This window comes from Dendronephthya gigantea, unplaced genomic scaffold (assembly GCF_004324835.1).
Source record: "Dendronephthya gigantea isolate DGI-Jeju-01 unplaced genomic scaffold, DenGig_1.0 000213F, whole genome shotgun sequence".
NCBI lineage: Eukaryota > Metazoa > Cnidaria > Anthozoa > Malacalcyonacea > Nephtheidae > Dendronephthya > Dendronephthya gigantea.
In genome coordinates, this window is record NW_021163223.1 from 244,996 (window position 1) to 263,955 (window position 18,960).

General features: G+C 38.2%; 1 protein-coding gene across 1 annotated transcript; it reads right to left on the reverse strand.

The window, feature by feature from the left end:
* Positions 1-5,239: 5,239 nt before the first annotated feature.
* On the reverse strand, positions 5,240-6,731 carry LOC114539703 (major facilitator superfamily domain-containing protein 8-like). The gene has a single exon (XM_028560317.1). The coding sequence runs from the start codon at positions 6,729-6,731 to the stop codon at positions 5,466-5,468; it is 1,266 nt and encodes a 421-aa protein (XP_028416118.1). The 3' UTR covers positions 5,240-5,465.
* Between the last annotated feature and the right edge of the window lie 12,229 nt (positions 6,732-18,960).

Here is an 18,960-nt window from a genome sequence, read left to right on the forward strand (position 1 = left end):
CGTATTGGACTGCAGACTGAGGGCAAAACGACTGTAGTTTCAATTGTAGTTCGAGGAAAGTGTAGAGGTTGTAGACAGTTGTCTTGAACATATAACCAAAAAATGAAACAAAGTCTAGCATCGCCATAAGGAGAAGTATTGATGTATACAGAACGTGCGTTTCCTTCGAACCAGTCATCAGGTCGTTTCAGCAAGGCCAGTATGCACACGTTGTTACTATAGTACATAGGCGAGGTTTTTTTTTTAGAGCCGTTCCTTCACCAAGTTGTTATATGACTTTCCTAACGTTTCATATACTTTTTGGCTTCGCTAGTCCACTCCGCTAGTCCACTCCGCTAGTCCACTGAAGGTTGGCGTTGTCGCACTAGTCGAGTTGGTCTTCTGCTCAATCGATCAATACTTAAAAATGTTCACAACTTAAAATATCATCAAACAACTAGTAAAAATACCAACAATACGTCTGTGAACAATATCTTTCAACTTAAACTATTTTCACTCTTATTTTATCGAATTGAACTTTTGATGACGTAATCTATTACATGCTTGACCGAGCAACATTTTTAACACAATTGATTGACATAAGAACTTGAATGCCCTACAGCACGCACAGTTTTTTTTCAGAATCTGATTGCCTTAATATTATGATAAACCCAATTGAAAGCAAGACGCTTTATTTGAATGCCTCAACCTAATAACTATGCTATTTACACACTACTGCGTTGATCGTGCATTCAAATCAACAAAGGCTTCATTTCAATAGGGGGACTTTTTTTTGACTCACCCTGTACAGGGTGTATCAAAAAAAACGCAACCACTTAATATTCATGAATATCCTCTTTGTTCTACAACACAAAAGACGTTTAGCTCCTGGAATGCGAGAAAGCTTGTAATCATATTCTAGCGGCACAATCGTCGGTAAACAAAGTCGGGTGCGTAAACCAACGAGCTGAATTGAAAGTATTTAACGAGTAAAATTTTATTTACAATTTATTTTACAAGGTCGACAGTTAGCATTCAAGTTATCATGGACGATAAAAACTCGTTGTTCGGTTGTTGGCTGCACCATTATTAGTTTAGCTGATTTGACTATTAGCAGTTGAACTGTACGATTAGAAGCCATTTTAAAATCCCAGGGGCATAAGGGTTGCGTTTTTTTTGATACACCCTGTACAGGGTGTCCCAAAAAAACGAAAACTATTGAAATCACTCATTGTTAAAATTTGAATGCTGTGTGCACGAATTTTAGCCCGTGGGGATTTAATGCAACTCAGTAAAATGCTAAATGCTTTGCGTTGCTAGAGAAAGGGGACATGTCAAAGGTCATGGTGATTGAGATGCACATTTAAATATTGTTAATAAATATCATTTTCGCGGCGTACGAGCAAATTTTACTGCGTCATATGCATGCATCAAAATGTTTATGGTAAACATTTACACACTTGTGGGTCCCAACAGAGTGCTTAGGCATTCAAACTCTAACAATTACATTGTTATGGGTGATTTCAATAGTTTTCGTTTTTTTTGGGACACCCTGTATATCCACAAACGGTGAAGCACTGGCGTACGGGGTACGATAATTGCGGGGGGGCACATATTCATATATTCATGTTAATAGATCTGTATTTTAAAAGGCAATGGATTTGAAAAGAAATTTATCTTGCACAACCTGATGAATATATGAACATGTGCCCCCTCAAATTATCGTAGTAGCATTCCAAAGTATTCGACCAGAACTATAATGACTTTAAAACAATGAGATACGCTACGTTTCGCTACGATACGGTAGAAGTGGAAAACGGCCTTAACTATTCAGTATGCGATTTCCAAATGCAAAAACATCGGAGCTGCCCATGTATGCACCGTATTAAATTGTCTAAGTGACTTCATTTTGTACACCAAGCAGTTTTTAGCTGAATTAAAATTTCCTTGTAAACTTACCGAATGAGGTCTTTCAAGAAGGCAACAACGTGCTCCATACCAGATAAATAATCCACGCCATTCTTACGTCCTGATTGACGTCGCGTTATGTTTGCTAAATCAGTCTAATAACTAAGACTAAATATCTTTCCTCAAATACAATATGGCAAAATTTTTATTAGATTATTTTATTTACTTAGCAACGCAGGAGGCAACAGTCAAACATGGCATATTGATATTTGATATGCATATCAAATCTCAATGAGAATGTTTCCAGGTTTTAAGGGCAATTACCATATAAGGTGGCAAAAATTACTACTTCAGGTCTGCATGTTCACACGATGGGGTGCTTTCAATTTTCTCAAACGGGTTTAAAAAGTTATAACAACCTGAAGAGCAATTTTTTTTTAGAATCAACAGACTATTTGAAGAATAACTCCAGCCTGTGGCCGTTATGAGGTCTCACGCGTGCGGTTTTGAAAAAAATTACCCAAAAATGGCGGCATATTCGTCATCGTGAGAAAAGGTAATTTTGTTGGATCCAATTCACTTCTGAGGTATGAAGATATAGTCGGTTATATATAAAGCAGTACTGCATTGGCTTCAGTAGATTTGTTGCTCATATACATTACAAGACAACAGACTATAAAACATCCACCAGAAGTGAATTGGATCCAACAAAATTGGATCGTGTGATATCATTGGTAATATGTAAAAATATCCCTAATTTACCCTAACAAAAACGTATAAATTATGTGTGACAAGACGTAGTAATTTTAATTACTTTTGGTAATTTTTCGGATGATTGTAGTAATTCGAAATTTGTGGTAATTACTACAGTGATTTTTCTTAAAACAAGACGCCTGTTCTGGTGTTAACTCCGGCGTGCCGCGCACGTGCCAGTCTTCAATATAAAGCTTCTGAACATAAACAATACAGTTCAAATTCATTTAGACGCCTTGCGAACCTAAATGTTGTTCGATCGCGAAATTTAGAAGCACATCGTACTTTAAAAAGTATAGAAGTTCAATTGTTCAAAAATGTAAATAAACCACATGATACATTCACTTTGTCTTACACTTTGCCTTTGGAATTCGTTCGGTTTTATTTAGCCATTGGCATTGTCCACCCTGTCTTCGGCTAAAAATTGTTAAATAACCCGACGGATTGAGGAGGCATATAGGCTGCTTTCCACTGTCGCGTTTTACGTACGTGAAAGTTTAAAACCCTCGATAATAGACCTTATGCATAATGACGTAATAAGCCGTGACACCTGCAAGAAATACGGGTCTTAACCCCCGAGCCGGCGCGGAGCGCCCTGCGAGGGTACAAATTCCGCCCGGAGATTAGGAATTACACCCGGGACCCGGGAGAACATAGCGGAATCCAAAGTTGCCAAAATGTCATGGACGTTCAATGGTCGTGGTAGTTGTGCGCATGCGCAAAATTTGAACGAAGAAAGAACGGTCGTCTACGACTTGCTGATTGGCTAAGACAAAAAGAGAGCATGCATGATAGCGTCAGCATTTTAACCGTCATTTTTCAAACTATTTTTTAAAAATATAAAATGAAATCATGGAGTCAAATATTCAAACAATAATAAAAGATTTAAAGATCATCACAGCACAGAAACAGTTGGTGAAATAGGAACGACTCGTAGTTTATAATCTTTGAAGTGGTAGGTGTCTATATTTTGCTTATTCAGTGTTTGCTGAAAGAATGCATTGTTTTTTTGACAAGTACGAGCTTGGTATGTCGTTTTACAAGGAGCCAACCGACCGTTTAAGGCTTTACATCATCGCTTAAACGTTAAAAAGAGTTCTCAAAAGTGTACTTCAGAGTTTTGATAAAACAAATGTCACTTTGCAGCTTATGTATAGTCGCTAAAATCATTGAATGAAATAACATCATGCTAGAATCATTGAATAAAACATTCGACGTTTAGTGCTTGTATGGTTATTATAATTATTTGTGCTGTTTTGATGTTTTGAAGGTTTAGCTATAGAAAAGTTTAACACTCACTTAAACTGCAACGTAATGCAGCAGGCAAACAGGTGGTTTCTGTTCACCTTTACGACTGTCTTTGTTTCCGAAAAATTTGCACGAGTTATTTCATAATATTAGCGTAGAAAGTTATTAAGTTAGGTCTGGGTAGCGCACGAAATATTTTGCTTCGTTTAAAATGGCGAGGGGTTGCTGCATGCATGTATTTCTAGTAGTAACGGCGGGAAATTTTCAAGTTTGAATTTTTCGTCGTCTGTTTCAACCATGGACTTAAGTTAAGGAGGCTTTAATTATGACATGTTTAATTTCTTTCCCGTGAATAAAAAAGATCTTGAAAGCCTGTTTTGTACTGTTACTTTAAACGCAAGTCGAACGGAAATTTATTTAATATTTATTGATAATATATTCCACAGAAAAGATTAAGTTCTAACTATATAAGTAAAAGGTATAAAGATGCATTCCAGTCATTTTCTTTAATCATACGATAAATCAAACTAAACTTAAACATAAACACGAATCAAACTACAAATATACATGCAAACAGTTAAATTTCAGAACCTGAAGGGTGGATCCCCATACAGGACTTTGTCTACTACACTGTTATTTTCAAATCTACTGTTCGTTCTGTCTCGTACGTCTCCAGACGCTTAACTGATTAGCAGTCACTCATACAGTATCTTTTTTATGAACTTAATAACTAACATTAGATTAAAGATTAGATATAATATTAGATTAAAATTAATTTGATTAATTATGGAATGTTACTGGCTATTCAAACCAAAACCATTAAAAAGGCTTTTCGCAATCGTGCTGTACAAATGTCTTTTAAAATTAAAACTGAATTGTACAAAAAGCATTTTTTTCATATCGAAACCTATCGAGTACTTTCAGTTGTTTCACGAAAATCCCTAAAATGCGTATAATCAATATAAGTCCCACCTCGAGTTAACGATCTTCCGCGGACACAGCAATACAGGCATGCATGAAGCCTGTTTTCCACTAGGCGGAATTTTGCGCGCGGAGCGGATTTTTCTTTGTTTTTCTCACATTACAGTTCTGCATGAAAGCGGGCAGACAATAACAAATTCCGCTCTGTGCGCAAAATTCCCCCTGGTGGAAAACAGGCATAAAGGCAGAGTTGCAAAAAAGCTGCGGGTACGCGGGTACCACCCGTGAAGAAGGTTTGTTTTGAATGAGGTTTGTGAGGAAGATTCAAAGTTCAACACTCTATTCGATCACATGCATGTACCAAAAAACCAAATATGTCTTTATGCTGGTTGCCACTTGACTCGGTGACGTAACGTCATTTTGAGGAAAGTTTTCAAAACTTGAAATCCTACCGGAGGAAGGTTGAACTATTTTTGCAACTCAGCCCAAAGGCCATTATATTTTGAAAGGAATTCATTTATTTATGAAGAAAATTAATTAACTGACGGATTTCCTTTAATTTTTTTAAATATACACTGTGAATCATTTTACGTGTCATTTCCATCCAATTGCCTTTTCTTTTGTACATACTTGTGGAATATTTATCCCAATATCACTCATTGCTGATGTTCAATATCACGAGGGAAGTTCTTGTATTCAATGCTTAACCACAGCATTGAAAATAACCAGCAAACTGTAAGACCAAAGCCAGCGTACATCATTGGCAATTTGGCAAATGTTGCTCCTGCTATTAGACGACCGACCATAATACCAAAATGCAACACAGCAAAATTTATACCTTGATAAAACGAGGCGCTACTCACTGGAGTTAATTTTGTTAGTATTGAGCAAATCAGGGAAAAGTTTACAGCATTACCTTCCAAAATAAACATTGTAAGAGGCAAGAGATAGGCTGCATTTACTGACAAGGTTGTGTTCCAAGAGACAGAAAAATAAAGTAAAACAAAGATTGGGAACATCAAAAAAACTTTCCCGAGAATTAGTAAATTTTTCTCGGAGATTATTCTCAAGAAGAGAGGAGTTAAAATAAATAAAATGAAGACAAACAACGTGCTGTTGATAAAAATCAGCTTCACGTGAAGAAGACCCAATCCAAGACGGTGCGCTGCCAATAACGGAACATATAGCCCAACTACAGAGTAAAAAATAACAAGTACGAAGGTAAAATAAAATAAAGAAAAAACGATTGATGGTGGGCGAAAAATATTGTTCGTTTCCGAGGAAGACTTGAATGTGTCAGTAATTTTTTCACCAACTATTATTTCCTTGCTTTGTTTTTCCTCTATATTTTCTTCTGTTAGATTACTTGGTAGGAATATCGTAAAGGTAAGCAAGAAACACCAAATAATCATCATAATTACTCCTGGTGAATTTCCTGCGTTTATTTGCCAACCAAATATGTCGACGTTAAATGTCAGAATGCTACCAAGTGTTGGCCCGAGTACTTGACCGGCAAAAAACAGTGCTTCAAAATATAGGAACGCCTGAGCACGATTTTCGTGTGAAGAACCTTTTGCAATTATTCCAAACAGAACAGATCCTGTACCTGTACCCATGCCGCTCAAAAATCTTCCAAACATAGGAAAGTATCCATTGATCGGGATTGAATACAACATATTTCCTAATAACTTTACTACTCCACCCATAAGTATGATTAGTTTGCTTGAATTTTGAAGTCTTACATTTAGTGCTCCAAAAAATGGGCTGAAAACCAATGTTGCTGCAGAATAAGACGCTAGAGTTAGCCCAAGAAACACATTGGACTCTTTCAGAAACTTCATGTAATACCAAGCAGTTGGTTGGATCAGATACTCCTCTACGCCGTTGGAAAAGAAACGGAGAGATATATAAATGAAGACCATGTTACTCAACGAAGTAAAATTTATTTTAGGCATGTTCTTGCATAGTCTACAAAATGGAAAGAATTTAAGTTATTGAAAATAGTAGGCAGTGAAAAGCAAATTAAATTTTTAGGGCCGAGGGGCATTTTGGTTGTGCGCAGTGGTATGCGCAACGTGGTCTTTTGATATCGTGAGACCATAGGCAGCCCAGGAATCTGTTTATACTCGGTCTTCGACTGCATTGTTTAAGGCCGGCGCACACTAGAGCTATGTGGTTAGCAAAAAGTCATTCGTGGCCATTGGCGTAAGCCAGTTGCTCTCGTGTGCGGGCGACTTTTTCGGCGACTTTGGTCATTCGTGCCACTTACGGCAAATATCAAGCTTGTTTGATAATTTCTGCCTCGCGTGCCGAAATCGTTCCGTGCGCGGCAAACTGAAAGCTATCTGCTTATGGATTGTCTTAACAGCGCATGCGTAATATACGAAAGTAAACATCCAAGGTAGCGGAATTGGTGGCTGAGGCCATATTGGAAGACAAACTGGTTAATCTTTTGCCAGAATACAGGTGTTTATACGTTGTGAATTTTAGAAAGACTTTAGATTACTACAGATTTTAGAAACAGAGAGAAACGGGAATGCGCTATTGCAGAAATAGCTTGTAAGCTCTCTCAAACAGGTAATATAATTAATAGCACTTGGATAACGGTGTTTAGTCTATTCCGACGCAACAGCAACAAAAATAACAACACCTTTTCGTCTTCACTTTCATCCATAATTTTGTTTTTGCAATCTGTATGCCATCTTGGATGTTTACTTTCGTATATCACGCATGCGCTGTTAAGACAATCCATAAGCAGATAGCTTTCAGTTTGCCGCACACGGAAAGATTTCGGCACGCGAGGCAGAAATTATCAAACATGCTAGATATTTGCCGTAAGTGGCACGAATGACCAAAGTCGCCGGAAAAGTCGCCCGCACACGAGAGCAACTGGCTTACGCCAATGGCCACGAATGACGTTTTGCTAAGCACATAGCTCTAGTGTGCGCCGGGCCGCCGGCCTTTACGCTCGCGGTCGGCTTCTACTGTCTGTACTAATTACTGTATTATATTGCGCGCGTAAACAATGCAGTCGAAGCGTGAGTATAAACACTGAGATTCCTGGGCTGCTATGGTGAGACGTGAGACAAATACATGTATGAGGAATATTTAAAAGATCTGTTGCAGGGTCACAGCAAAGAAAATAAGAGAAAATAAGATCCCGTTCTGGCGTTCTAAGCATGTCGTGCCACTCTCGGTTTTAGATTCGGCGCGCAACGTAAAATATTTATATTTGAATAGTCAATTCTAAGGACTTGTCATGCAATCTTGGACAAGTCAGGAGATTTGCGACACAGTCAGGCGCATCACATCTTCTGTGATTGAAATTGTTAAAAAGTAAGCTTTATCAATCCTTAACATTATTATGAACAGTAGCACTGAATAAGTGAACCAAATGTTGTGATCAGTGGCCTTTTGATTCCTTTGTTTTAAACAAAGAAAACAATGGTTATGTTACCTTAGTGGGACCAGATCTGGTCATAAACTGCCCAGCTGGATTTAATAATTACAAAATTTAGACCAAGAGGGGGCAGTTTAACTAGATTTGAGCATCTTGAATTGGCCGAATATTATTACCTTAATCCTTATTTAATTAAAACAAGTAAATAAAAGGGCTGTCCGTCCATAACAATGTTTAGCATATTCATTCAGTAACTTACCAACCATAAACTTTGGTTAAAAAAATTGTAACACTGGGTGCTCTATTGTCATGAATCTCGAAGGAGTCACTTGGTTTATCAAATAGTCAGGGTTGTCAAACTGCCATGTTTAGGTTGGTGTAAAGGTATTTTTGTGTAAGAAGTTCATCTGCCTCAAATGTCTTTTACTTTATTGATTTTGTACTAAAATTAATGTTTTCAGATGTACAAAAGACTGAAATGAATAAAGAGTGTGCCTGCATTTATTTTACTTTTAGTCTCCTTGGTCCTTCATCTTGGTGGAGACTGCTGAGTGGAAATATTACATGGTACTCATGATACTCGTGAAATGAAGGGCTCAGGTCTGAAGCATGCAGAAGGTATTTTCTTGCAGATGAAGAAATGTTAAAATAACCCATCAGTGGGGCAATGACTGACAAAAAAGTTCACATTTGTTGCACTTGAGTGGTAGATACCTAAAATCATGGTTATATACAATTTTCTTAATGATTAAAGTGTACGAAACAGTGGTGGCAATTGCCCCCCTAAAATTATTTTCTGCCCCCTATTTTGCCCCCCAAAATTAAATGCAAAGGTTTTGGTTTTTTGGCAAATCACCAAAAAATTGATGGATATTATATAGTATTATATAGTATTAGTAAGACATAATCTTTTGCATTTATTGAAATGTGCAATGGACCAGTAAAAGGTGGGCTGTGGAAAAAAGAGGGGGGGGGGGGGTCCTGGTTACCTCCTACTTTTCTGAAAAGAACAAGATGTGCCCCTTTTACAGCTAAGATGCCTTTTATTGAGTTATTATTAAACATATATGGTAAATATGGTAGTGTTAGACTATTAGGTAAATTTTAACAACCTTAAACACATTAACCTTTTTGGCTATAGTGCCCCACTATTTTTCAGTAATCCTGTACATACTGATCGAAATATGGTTTCTAATTGGCTGGTAATCAGTAACCAGGCATTGTTATACATGTATTACAAAGTAATAGTTAATCGATGTATTGTTATGCATGAGAATTGAGGCATAATGTTTAGCAACAAACAATCAGACATGGCCTTTCGATTGGTATGGGCTAGCCCCCACTTTTAAATGGTTGTAGAGCCCTTGAAAGGAACCACACTCTTCAGACCAGCAGAAACTGTGGGAGCAATCAAATGATTTAGGTGTATTTCCAGACCACTGTGAATTATTTAATATATTGCAGCTAGCAAAGACAAGCAAAGACATCATCATATAATTTCAATGGTAACTTGAGGCTATAAACTAGTTTATTGCTTTGTTATGCTTCTCATCTATGGAAGTATTGAGGTATATGGCTATAACCCAGTCAGGCGTATTTTTGACACATGTCTTACATATTGTTACAATTTAAGAAATTTCAATAGAGGATTTGGGTACTATTATCATTCCCATGCTGTAGTATTGCCTTTACATCTGGAGAATCTTTCAGAAGCAAAGTTGTGGTGTGGATATGGCTTGAGTCGGGTTATTACCATATTTGTTTGAGGATGTTCTATATGCCAGAAATCCTGGCATCATGAATTTGTCAAACGTTTATTAATGCAGTAAAGTTTAGAAAAAAGGTAAAGAAAGCATTATATATCCACAAACGGTGAACCATTGGCGTAGGGGAAGCGATAATTGGGCGGGGGGACATAGTCATATATTCATGTTGTTAACACGAATATAGAGACCTGTATTAAAAGGCAATGGATTTGAAAAGAAAATAATCTTGCATAACATGAATATATGAATTTTGTGCCCCCCAATTATCGTCCTGTACGCCACTGCGGTGAACAGACAGTACTCTTAACTATTCTGTATGCGATTTTCAAATTCAAAAACATCGGAGCTGCAATACATTGCAAAAACATCGGAGCTGCTTACGCAAAACATCTACATTTCTGTGTCGATTTTCCCCCTCGCCCCCCTAATAATGTAAATAATGTTGAATATATGCTAAATGCTTTATGCTTGAATGTGTTTGGACACATCACCTAACATTGATTTGTGGGGGAAAGGGGGAGAATTTTGAAATCAATCTCGCGACTACTGGCTGTAGTGTCAATTAACGCTGAGTGTCGTCAATGTTTTGACCAGGATTGTGGCTATATGTATTCACCGTAAGTGATTTCACTTTATAAGCCCTCCGCTCCAGTCGAGCAGTTTTTAGCAAACGCTGAATTAAAATTTGCTCGTAAACTTACCGAATGAATTCTTTCAAGAAGGCAACTACGTGTTCCATACCAGATAATAACCAAAACTAAATATCTTTCCTCAAATACAATATGCCTAAATTTTTATCACGAGGCAGTAGTCAAACATGGTATGTTGATACTTGACATGCATATATATTCTCATTGTTGCGTGCAGTTAGTTATATAAGCCCCGGTGTTCCAGAAATTTGGCATTCTTCGAAATCCAATCCGGGCTCGGACTCTGACTGAAAGAAAACCCGGACTTGAGATCAGAAAACCCGGACTCAAATTGGAAATACACGGGTTCTAAACTGGATTTAAAATTATCCAATTATCTATTATCTATCAATAATATTAGTATTATCTATTATTATCTATCTACCTGTCTTCCTATCCATATGTCTTAAGGCGGATTTCCACTTACAGCGAGATCGTTCGCTGGCGAAATATTTGCATATTTTCTTTTGAATTTTAACAGCATAAATAAATTAGCGTTACGATCAAGTTGAACGGTCGAGATATTTTTGCGCAAAGTCGTTCCTGCAACCGTAGCATATTTTGACATGGTTTGGGAGCAGGGTAATGTCCTATTATCATTGTCAAGAATTGGCACACGATTGGTTAGTTACGACAGGTTAGAAATATTCCTCTACTATTCCGCGTTTTACCCTTTTTCCGCTTTCGCATTTTACCCCTTTTTCCGCTTCCGTCATTCCGCTTCCGCTATTCCGCGTTTTACCTTTACCCCTTGCAATGGTGCGTCGCGGCAACTTACTTTTCCGTATTCTATTAGTGTTAGTCTATTTTACAGTTAATCCATTATCCGATATTCGTTACACTTAGATCACATTGTGCTGAAATGTGCATACATCATTATATATATGAAGTAAATCAGTTTGTGAATTGAAAGTCTTAATAATTTGAAAAATGCATGAGTTTCATTCATGCCAGATCAAGTCTTTTTTATAAAACTTATATAGTTTACAAGTAAGATTATATCAGGCCTGATAATATTGTCAATATGATAATAATGTCTGTTTTCAATATATGATAATAATGTCTGTTTTCATACATTTAGAGACTTCCGACAGTTATGCAATTTAATTAACACCTTCCCGAGGGCCGAGGCATATGGCTCGTAATGCTCAATACAGGGTGTATCGAAAAAATGGTAACACAAATGTGACGCGCTATATCTCAACAAATCGTTGATAGATTTCATCGAGTTTTACATCATTGGAAAGCTTAGTTATTTAGCTTTTAAATGCTATGTTTTATGTGGCATTTCGACAAGAAACCAGTGAGCAGTGCTTCGGCAAAAGTTTTAAGTGAAAATTGCATATTTCCACCGATGAGAATTAATGAGACAATTGATATGCATTTTTAATCAATAATAACAACAATTTACAATGTTAAAAACGCACGATTGTTTTACATAATTACGGTCATGCAGTGTTTATGCTCCGACACCTTCCACGTGTCCTCCGTTTCTTTCAATGCACAGTTCACAACGCCGTCGCATGCTCTGCACCGTCCTTCTGACGAGTGCCTGATCGTTGACCAACACAGCGACTTCCCGATGAATGCGAGCCAGTGGCGTCGCCAGGTCACTCAGACTGGGGGGGACGAGGCACCAAAGCGCAAGATCTCTAGGGGGGTTCGGGGGCATTCACCCCCGAGAAAATTTTTATTTCTAGGGTCTCTAAAACGCTATTTCCCGCATTTTCAGCAAAGTTTTATGACAATCCGAAAGCCACAGATCGGAGATTTTTGTTATAAACAAACAGTTTTTACAAGGGGAACTTTTTGTTGTTAGCTAATCAGCCTAATCTAAATGTGTCAACAAGAGCATCCAACTCAATTTTATCTGCAATGTCTCTTTCTATATGCTGACTATGTTATTCTAATGCTATTCTTTACATGATCAAAAGTAATGTTAATTCGAAAATTTCTTTATTTACTCTGCTGTTGGAAATTAGAATCATTGTACCCCCCCCCCCTTTTCTCTTCAGATTTAGAAAAATTCCAAAAGTGGTCTTTAGAATAAGTGGGGTGGACGAGTCCCCCCCAGTTCCCCCCCTAGCGACGCCACTGATGCGAGCTCTTAAAAACTTTGCCTTTCAAATAGCCCCACAAGAAGAAGTCACACGGCGTGAGGTCGGAAGAACGAGGTGGCCATTCCACTGCATGATGTAACGCAACAATTCGATTGCCGAACAATTCTCTTAGGCGTTGCGTAACAGCACGGAGACGATGTGCAGGAGCACCATCTTGCACCCACCAAAGATGCCTGAATACGCCTCCCACTTGCATTTCAAAATGCTCCAAAAGCTGCGGAACAACATCATTGTTAAGCATTTGCAAATAATTGAGGCCGGTGACGTTCCTTTCGAAGAAAATCGGACCAATAATCTCACCACTTCCACACAAACCTATCCAAACTGTCACCTTCTGACGGCTGCAATTCACATCGTAGTTGAATTCTGGCGGTTGACCTACTGGAGCATACTCCCGGACATTCTGAGTATTGACATCACCATTCATACAGAATGTAGCTTCATCACCAATGACAAAATCTCGCAGGAAATTTTCGTTTCTCTCGCATCGTTCGGTCAACCACCTTGCAAAATTCAACCGTCTTTGAAAATCGCGTGGTAGTAGCTGGTGTCGGACGTGCATTCGATACGGGTATTGTCTCAGGTCCAAGCGGGTTATCCTGTTAAAAGTTGCCGATGGTAGGCCAACACCGTTACGTCTTGCACTGGTACCAGTCGGATGTTCTGCGAGCCGATTCCTCACCAATTCAATGTTTTCTGCAGATCTGCCAGTCTTTCTTCTGCCAGAATTCCCCTTGTTTCGGTTATGACTGGTGCCATTGCTGTTCAAACTTTCTTATGTTATATCGGATGGTCTTAATTGCTATGTCTTGTCGTTCAGGAAATCTCTCTCTAAACGCATCTCGTGTTCTTGCTAAGCTGCCAAGGTGATAAAAGGTTCTCACAATAAATGTACGTTGTTCAATTGTCAATTGACCCATCTTCTTTTATTTTGTCGCGTGCTAAGTCATGCATACTCGCACTACGTAAATCAAATTCTAATAATAATCGGCGATGATAGGGTTTTAAACCTCTTGGGACTAAATTTCAAAAGAAACGTGTGCAATTCCCATCGGTGGAAATATGCAATTTTCACTTAAAACTTTTGCCGAAGCACTGCTCACTGGTTTCTTGTCGAAATGCCACATAAAACATAGCATTTAAAAGCTAAATAACTAAGCTTTCCAATGATGTAAAACTCGATGAAATCTATCAACGATTTGTTGAGATATAGCGCGTCACATTTGTGTTACCATTTTTTCGATACACCCTGTAGAACAAACCTTGAAATGATTTTTCACTGCAGTAAATTGTATCCGCTAGCAACTTATTTCTTGAGTCATAACACTTTGAACCGATTGAACAACGTCCGTATTTATGTAAACTTTCCACGACAGACTATTGTTTGGCTAAAAACCACATGGGCTGTCATGCATGGAATATTTTGTGTGTGCGAAAGCTCACAATTAACACTTGTTCACTGCGAACGAAGGAAACATTATGTTTTGTGGACCCGAGACCTGTCGATATTTCACGAGGCGAAGCCGACTTTTATAGCATAATGTGAAAAAATTCGATGGAACTCCATGATTAATTTACTGATCACGTGGTACAAATCGAGCTTTCTGATTGGATGATTCACAGTTGAGATATAATATTAGTTGTTATTTCCCATGAGATAACACGTTATCTCACTTTGCAAGGGGTCGCGCTGGCGACATCAAAATCAGTTCGTTACCCTCGCGTGATTCGCTCTCGACAAATGAAATGCTACGAACACCAAACTTTGACAAGTGGTATATAATGATTAACAATTATTGGATGAGGTTGAGTGTAATATCGAAAATTATCAAGCTGAAGTTTGCATTATTCGCCGAAGCGAGGCTGAGGCGGATAATGCAAACTGAGGCTTGATAATTCTCCAATCCTTCACAAAAATTATGAGACCACTGTGGTGAAAATATGATTTTCGCTCCCCTCCCCCGTACAGAGCAGTGTTGCTCCCGTTTGAGTTGAAATTGTGTAGAACAATGCTTGTAATAACTGTCAACATTGTTTTGAAGGGGAAGGGGGGGAATGACGAGCTCCTGGTGGTATGAATTTGCTGATTTTATAGATAAATATGCAAGTCTGAATATATTTTGTGAAGGATTGTCGATATCATGCGAAAACCGAATTCAATAATTGTTTTATTATGTATTTCCTTTTTAGAGAGGAAGCCTGCGCCATTATTGACAACAAACTAGCGAAAAAAATTACTTCACCTACGGATAATTTTCAATGTCGTGTAGGTGGCAAGACATTGAGAATTATCTGTAGGTTTTTAGCCAATCACAATCGAGATTGCATTAGTAATAATGATATTTACTTTTCATGTCATGCTACGTGACATGTGCCCCATGTAATTTCCTCATAGATATTGACCTTCTATTTTTCACAATTCTACTATATATTATGTGCGTTCCGTAACAATTTCACGATGGCTTTGTTAAAATTTTCAATGTTTTAGTGCATCTCAACTTCAAGGAAAACATTCGCCGTCGGGCTAACTATGATTAGAATAAATTAGGCGCGGGCTTTTAAAAGAAACGTGTTTACAGCTGTTAAGAGTTATACACGCAATAACAAGTACACAAGATTTAATACATGCAAACGCCAATCAAATGTCAGTTAAATGTATTATTTACTTAGAAATTATTTGTTTTGACAGTCAATTAACGAGAGCATAAATTATTATCATAGCGGGGCAATATTGTCAGGCTCACTACGCTACCTTTTGGCCACTTAGGCTTTGAAAGCCGCATCATGAATTGCATAAGCAATACAAAACTGAAAATTGAAAAAGCCTTCTTTGGTTGAATATCAGTGATTATATTGCATGTTGATTATGAATAGTACAAGCAAGCTTAAGGGAATAAATGACTGAATTGGCGAAGTAATATCGGTAACTATACACTCTATAATTTTAATCTTTTGATATCTTCATTAAAAATACGTATGCCTGGTTTAAATTTATGTTGCTCTTTAGAAACCCGGCGACATTAATTAGCCTTTCTAAGTTCTTTGCACAATTGAATTTTCTGAAAAATTATTACGCCCGTTTTAGGCGTCGAAGTTGTAACGTGTTGACTCGAATGCAAATAAACTATAGGACAAACACTTTGGCTCATTAACATGTTAGGCTCGGCACATGGAAAGTTATTTGCCAGAGACGAACAGACCTGCTTCACTTCAATTTTTTAATTATTTAATATCGCTTTAAGATCCTAAACAAAATCGTATACTCTTTCCTCTTTCCTGCGCCTCTCAAGATAAGGTCTTCCCTTCGGCAGATAACATTGACCATGGTCTGAATAATTCTTGTTATTATATACGCAAGCGCCAGATGTGAGGTATGCTGCAATTTCATTGGTTGGCTACTAGACAGATATTAGCTCATATCTGTCTAGTAGAGAAAGTAAACAAAATGGCTGAAACATTTGGGGGGTTGAGTGAAATAGCAATCCAAGTTTTAGTTGATAATAACACACCAAAATGCACCGAAAGGGCGACAAAGTTGATTATGATTATGATTATTATGATTGATTATGATTATTATTAAAATACTTGAATGGCAGTTCAAAAACGAACTGAAAAACACAAGTTTACAAGTATCAGAAGTAAGACTATTTACATATTTACAGTGATAAAATACTCAGAAATACAATTACTAACATGTTAATACCATAACTACAAAAAGATATGCTAACATTAGAATCTAAAATATTAAAATATTAAAATGAGTTCCATTTACGTATGCAATACGGCAAAAAGCTATCATTATAGCGTTTCGTTCGACATTTAAAAAGAGAGATCGATCGAGGATGTCTGAGATCGTACTCATGGGTTAAAAGTTTGGGTAATAGACTAGAAATTTTACCCGAAGGGTCATTATAATTATTTTTATAAAAGGTTCTGCATAACCGTTCCCTTCTCGCTTCTAAGGTAGGTAAATTCAGGTCTTTAAGGCTTTCGGTGTAGGACAAATGGGGAAAAATAATTTTGAACGCACGTTGCTGAATATGTTCCAATTCAACGGTGAGGAAATTAGGTAGTGAGGTATGCCAAACTGGACATGCATATTCCAGGACAGGTCTGATGAAACTACAATATACCGCCTTAAGATCACTAGGTTGGACACCATTTCTTCTTAATAGCCTTAAGGCATACAGGCGTTTGCTTGCTTTAGAGGATATGTGCCTGATGTGTGTGGTCCACTTGAGATCGGAGGTTAAATTTACTCCCAGGAGTTTGATAGAGTTCACAGCCTCCAGAGGTAGGTTATTGACAAGCAAGGGTTGTGCCGGGGGTTGATTGATCAAGAAGGACACGGTGAAATCTTTAGTTTTTTTTACGTTTAATTTCATGTTGTTCACATTCGACCACTGAGACACCTTATCGAGTTCTTGCTGTAATTTTGGAAAATCCGGTTCACATACTCTAACAACTTCAGAAATAGCACAATCATCAACGTACTTGTACAGTGGTAGTTCACTGGATAGATCATTGACCATTATAAGAAAGAACAAAGGCCCCAATTTTGTGCCTTGCGGAACTCCAGCATTGATTTCTTTCCAATCAGATTTACAAGATTTTAATTTAACGCGCTGTTGTCTGCCTTGAAGGAAACTTGAACACCAGTTTAATAACACGGGTGGAACGTTGAGGAGTTGTAATTTGCGCATTAGAATGTTATGGTCAATTCGATCAAACGCTTTGGAAAAATCAATAAAGCAGGATCGAATAATGGTATTAGGTGTTTCCAGGGCCGAAAGCCAATGGTGGATTAGGTGCACGAGGGCGTGAGTCGTTGAGGACTTTTTCACACAGCCAAACTGGAGGGGATCAATGAATGGCATAACAATGGGTGCAAGCCAATTGAACACGAAAGACTCAAGGATCTTGCTCAGTACTGCCGTGAGGGATATAGGTCTAAGGTCCGTATCAATAGATTTCGGTGTAGGGATCTTGCTTAAAGGGAGAACATCCGCGCATTTCCACAGATCAGGTACACGACCTTCTCTAATGGAAGAGTTAAACATGGAGCATACAGGGTAGCTAATATTTGCGGCACATGTTTTCAGGATCCAATTGGGGATCTCATCAGGTCCTACAGACTTACGATCGTTAACACCTGCCAATGCAAGTTCAACAGCATCACGCGTAATGACGTATCTATCAGGAACATTGGAAACGGGTACTGGAGTGAAATTTAAATGCGGTATATCAGCAGCAGCACTGCAGAAGGATTCATTAATGACGGTGGCAAGTTCAAAGTCTCTCAAGACGGTGCCGTTTATGGCTAGACTATTAAACGGAGGGGGGTTGACATTCCTGACAACTGCTTGATACCGTCCCACCACTTTTTAGGATTGCTCTGGTTCATGTGATTGATTTTGTCGTTATAGAATCTTCGACGTGCACTTTTACAGAGTTTTATCACTTTATTGCGATAAACATTAAATTTGGGAAGGTCATTATTCAACCAAGCTTGTTGACGTTTCTTAATGGATTCTTTAATAGCGGGAGTAATCCATGGTTTATCGTTGGGATGGAGTTTAACAGTACGCATGGGAATACATGAATTCAAAGCACCATGAACCACAGACTGGAACAAATCCAGTTGATCGTCACATGAATTTCGCCTCATGAGCGGTGTCCAATTGACCGAGTCCAGGCAGGATATCAAATTTCGTTTGTTGGAAACACGATAATCACGCTTTTGGAGTCGTGTGGTGGGTAGGCTTGGAGCATGTGGTGAAGTGGGTTGAAGTAATATGCTAGAATGATCAGATTGGCCAATAGGTGGCAGGATGGTAGCATCGTAGTAAGCCGATAAAGTTGAAAATGCTTGATCAAGGATATTACTTCCCCTGGTAGGCTTGGTGACCAGAGTTTTCAATCTAAAGGAATTGCACAGATTTCCTGGCTTAAATTGGTTAAAATCTCCGAGAACCAGGACAGCGGAATTAGGATAGTTGGCCAGTGAGGAATCTAAACATTTGAAGATATGCGTTCGAAGCGCGTGGTCATCGCTTTGGGGGGGGTGATAAACTGTTCCCAGGATAATGGAGTTTATTCCTCGGGGTAATCGATCCATTTTGATTAAAAACCATTGACTCTCAATTTCAGGATCGCCTAAGTCAGTTAATTCGGTA

Coding starts and splice junctions, on each gene's coding strand:
- LOC114539703 (XM_028560317.1), bottom strand. CDS start 6,731: ATGGTCTTCATTTATATATCTCTCCGTTTCTTTTCCAACGGCGTAGAG.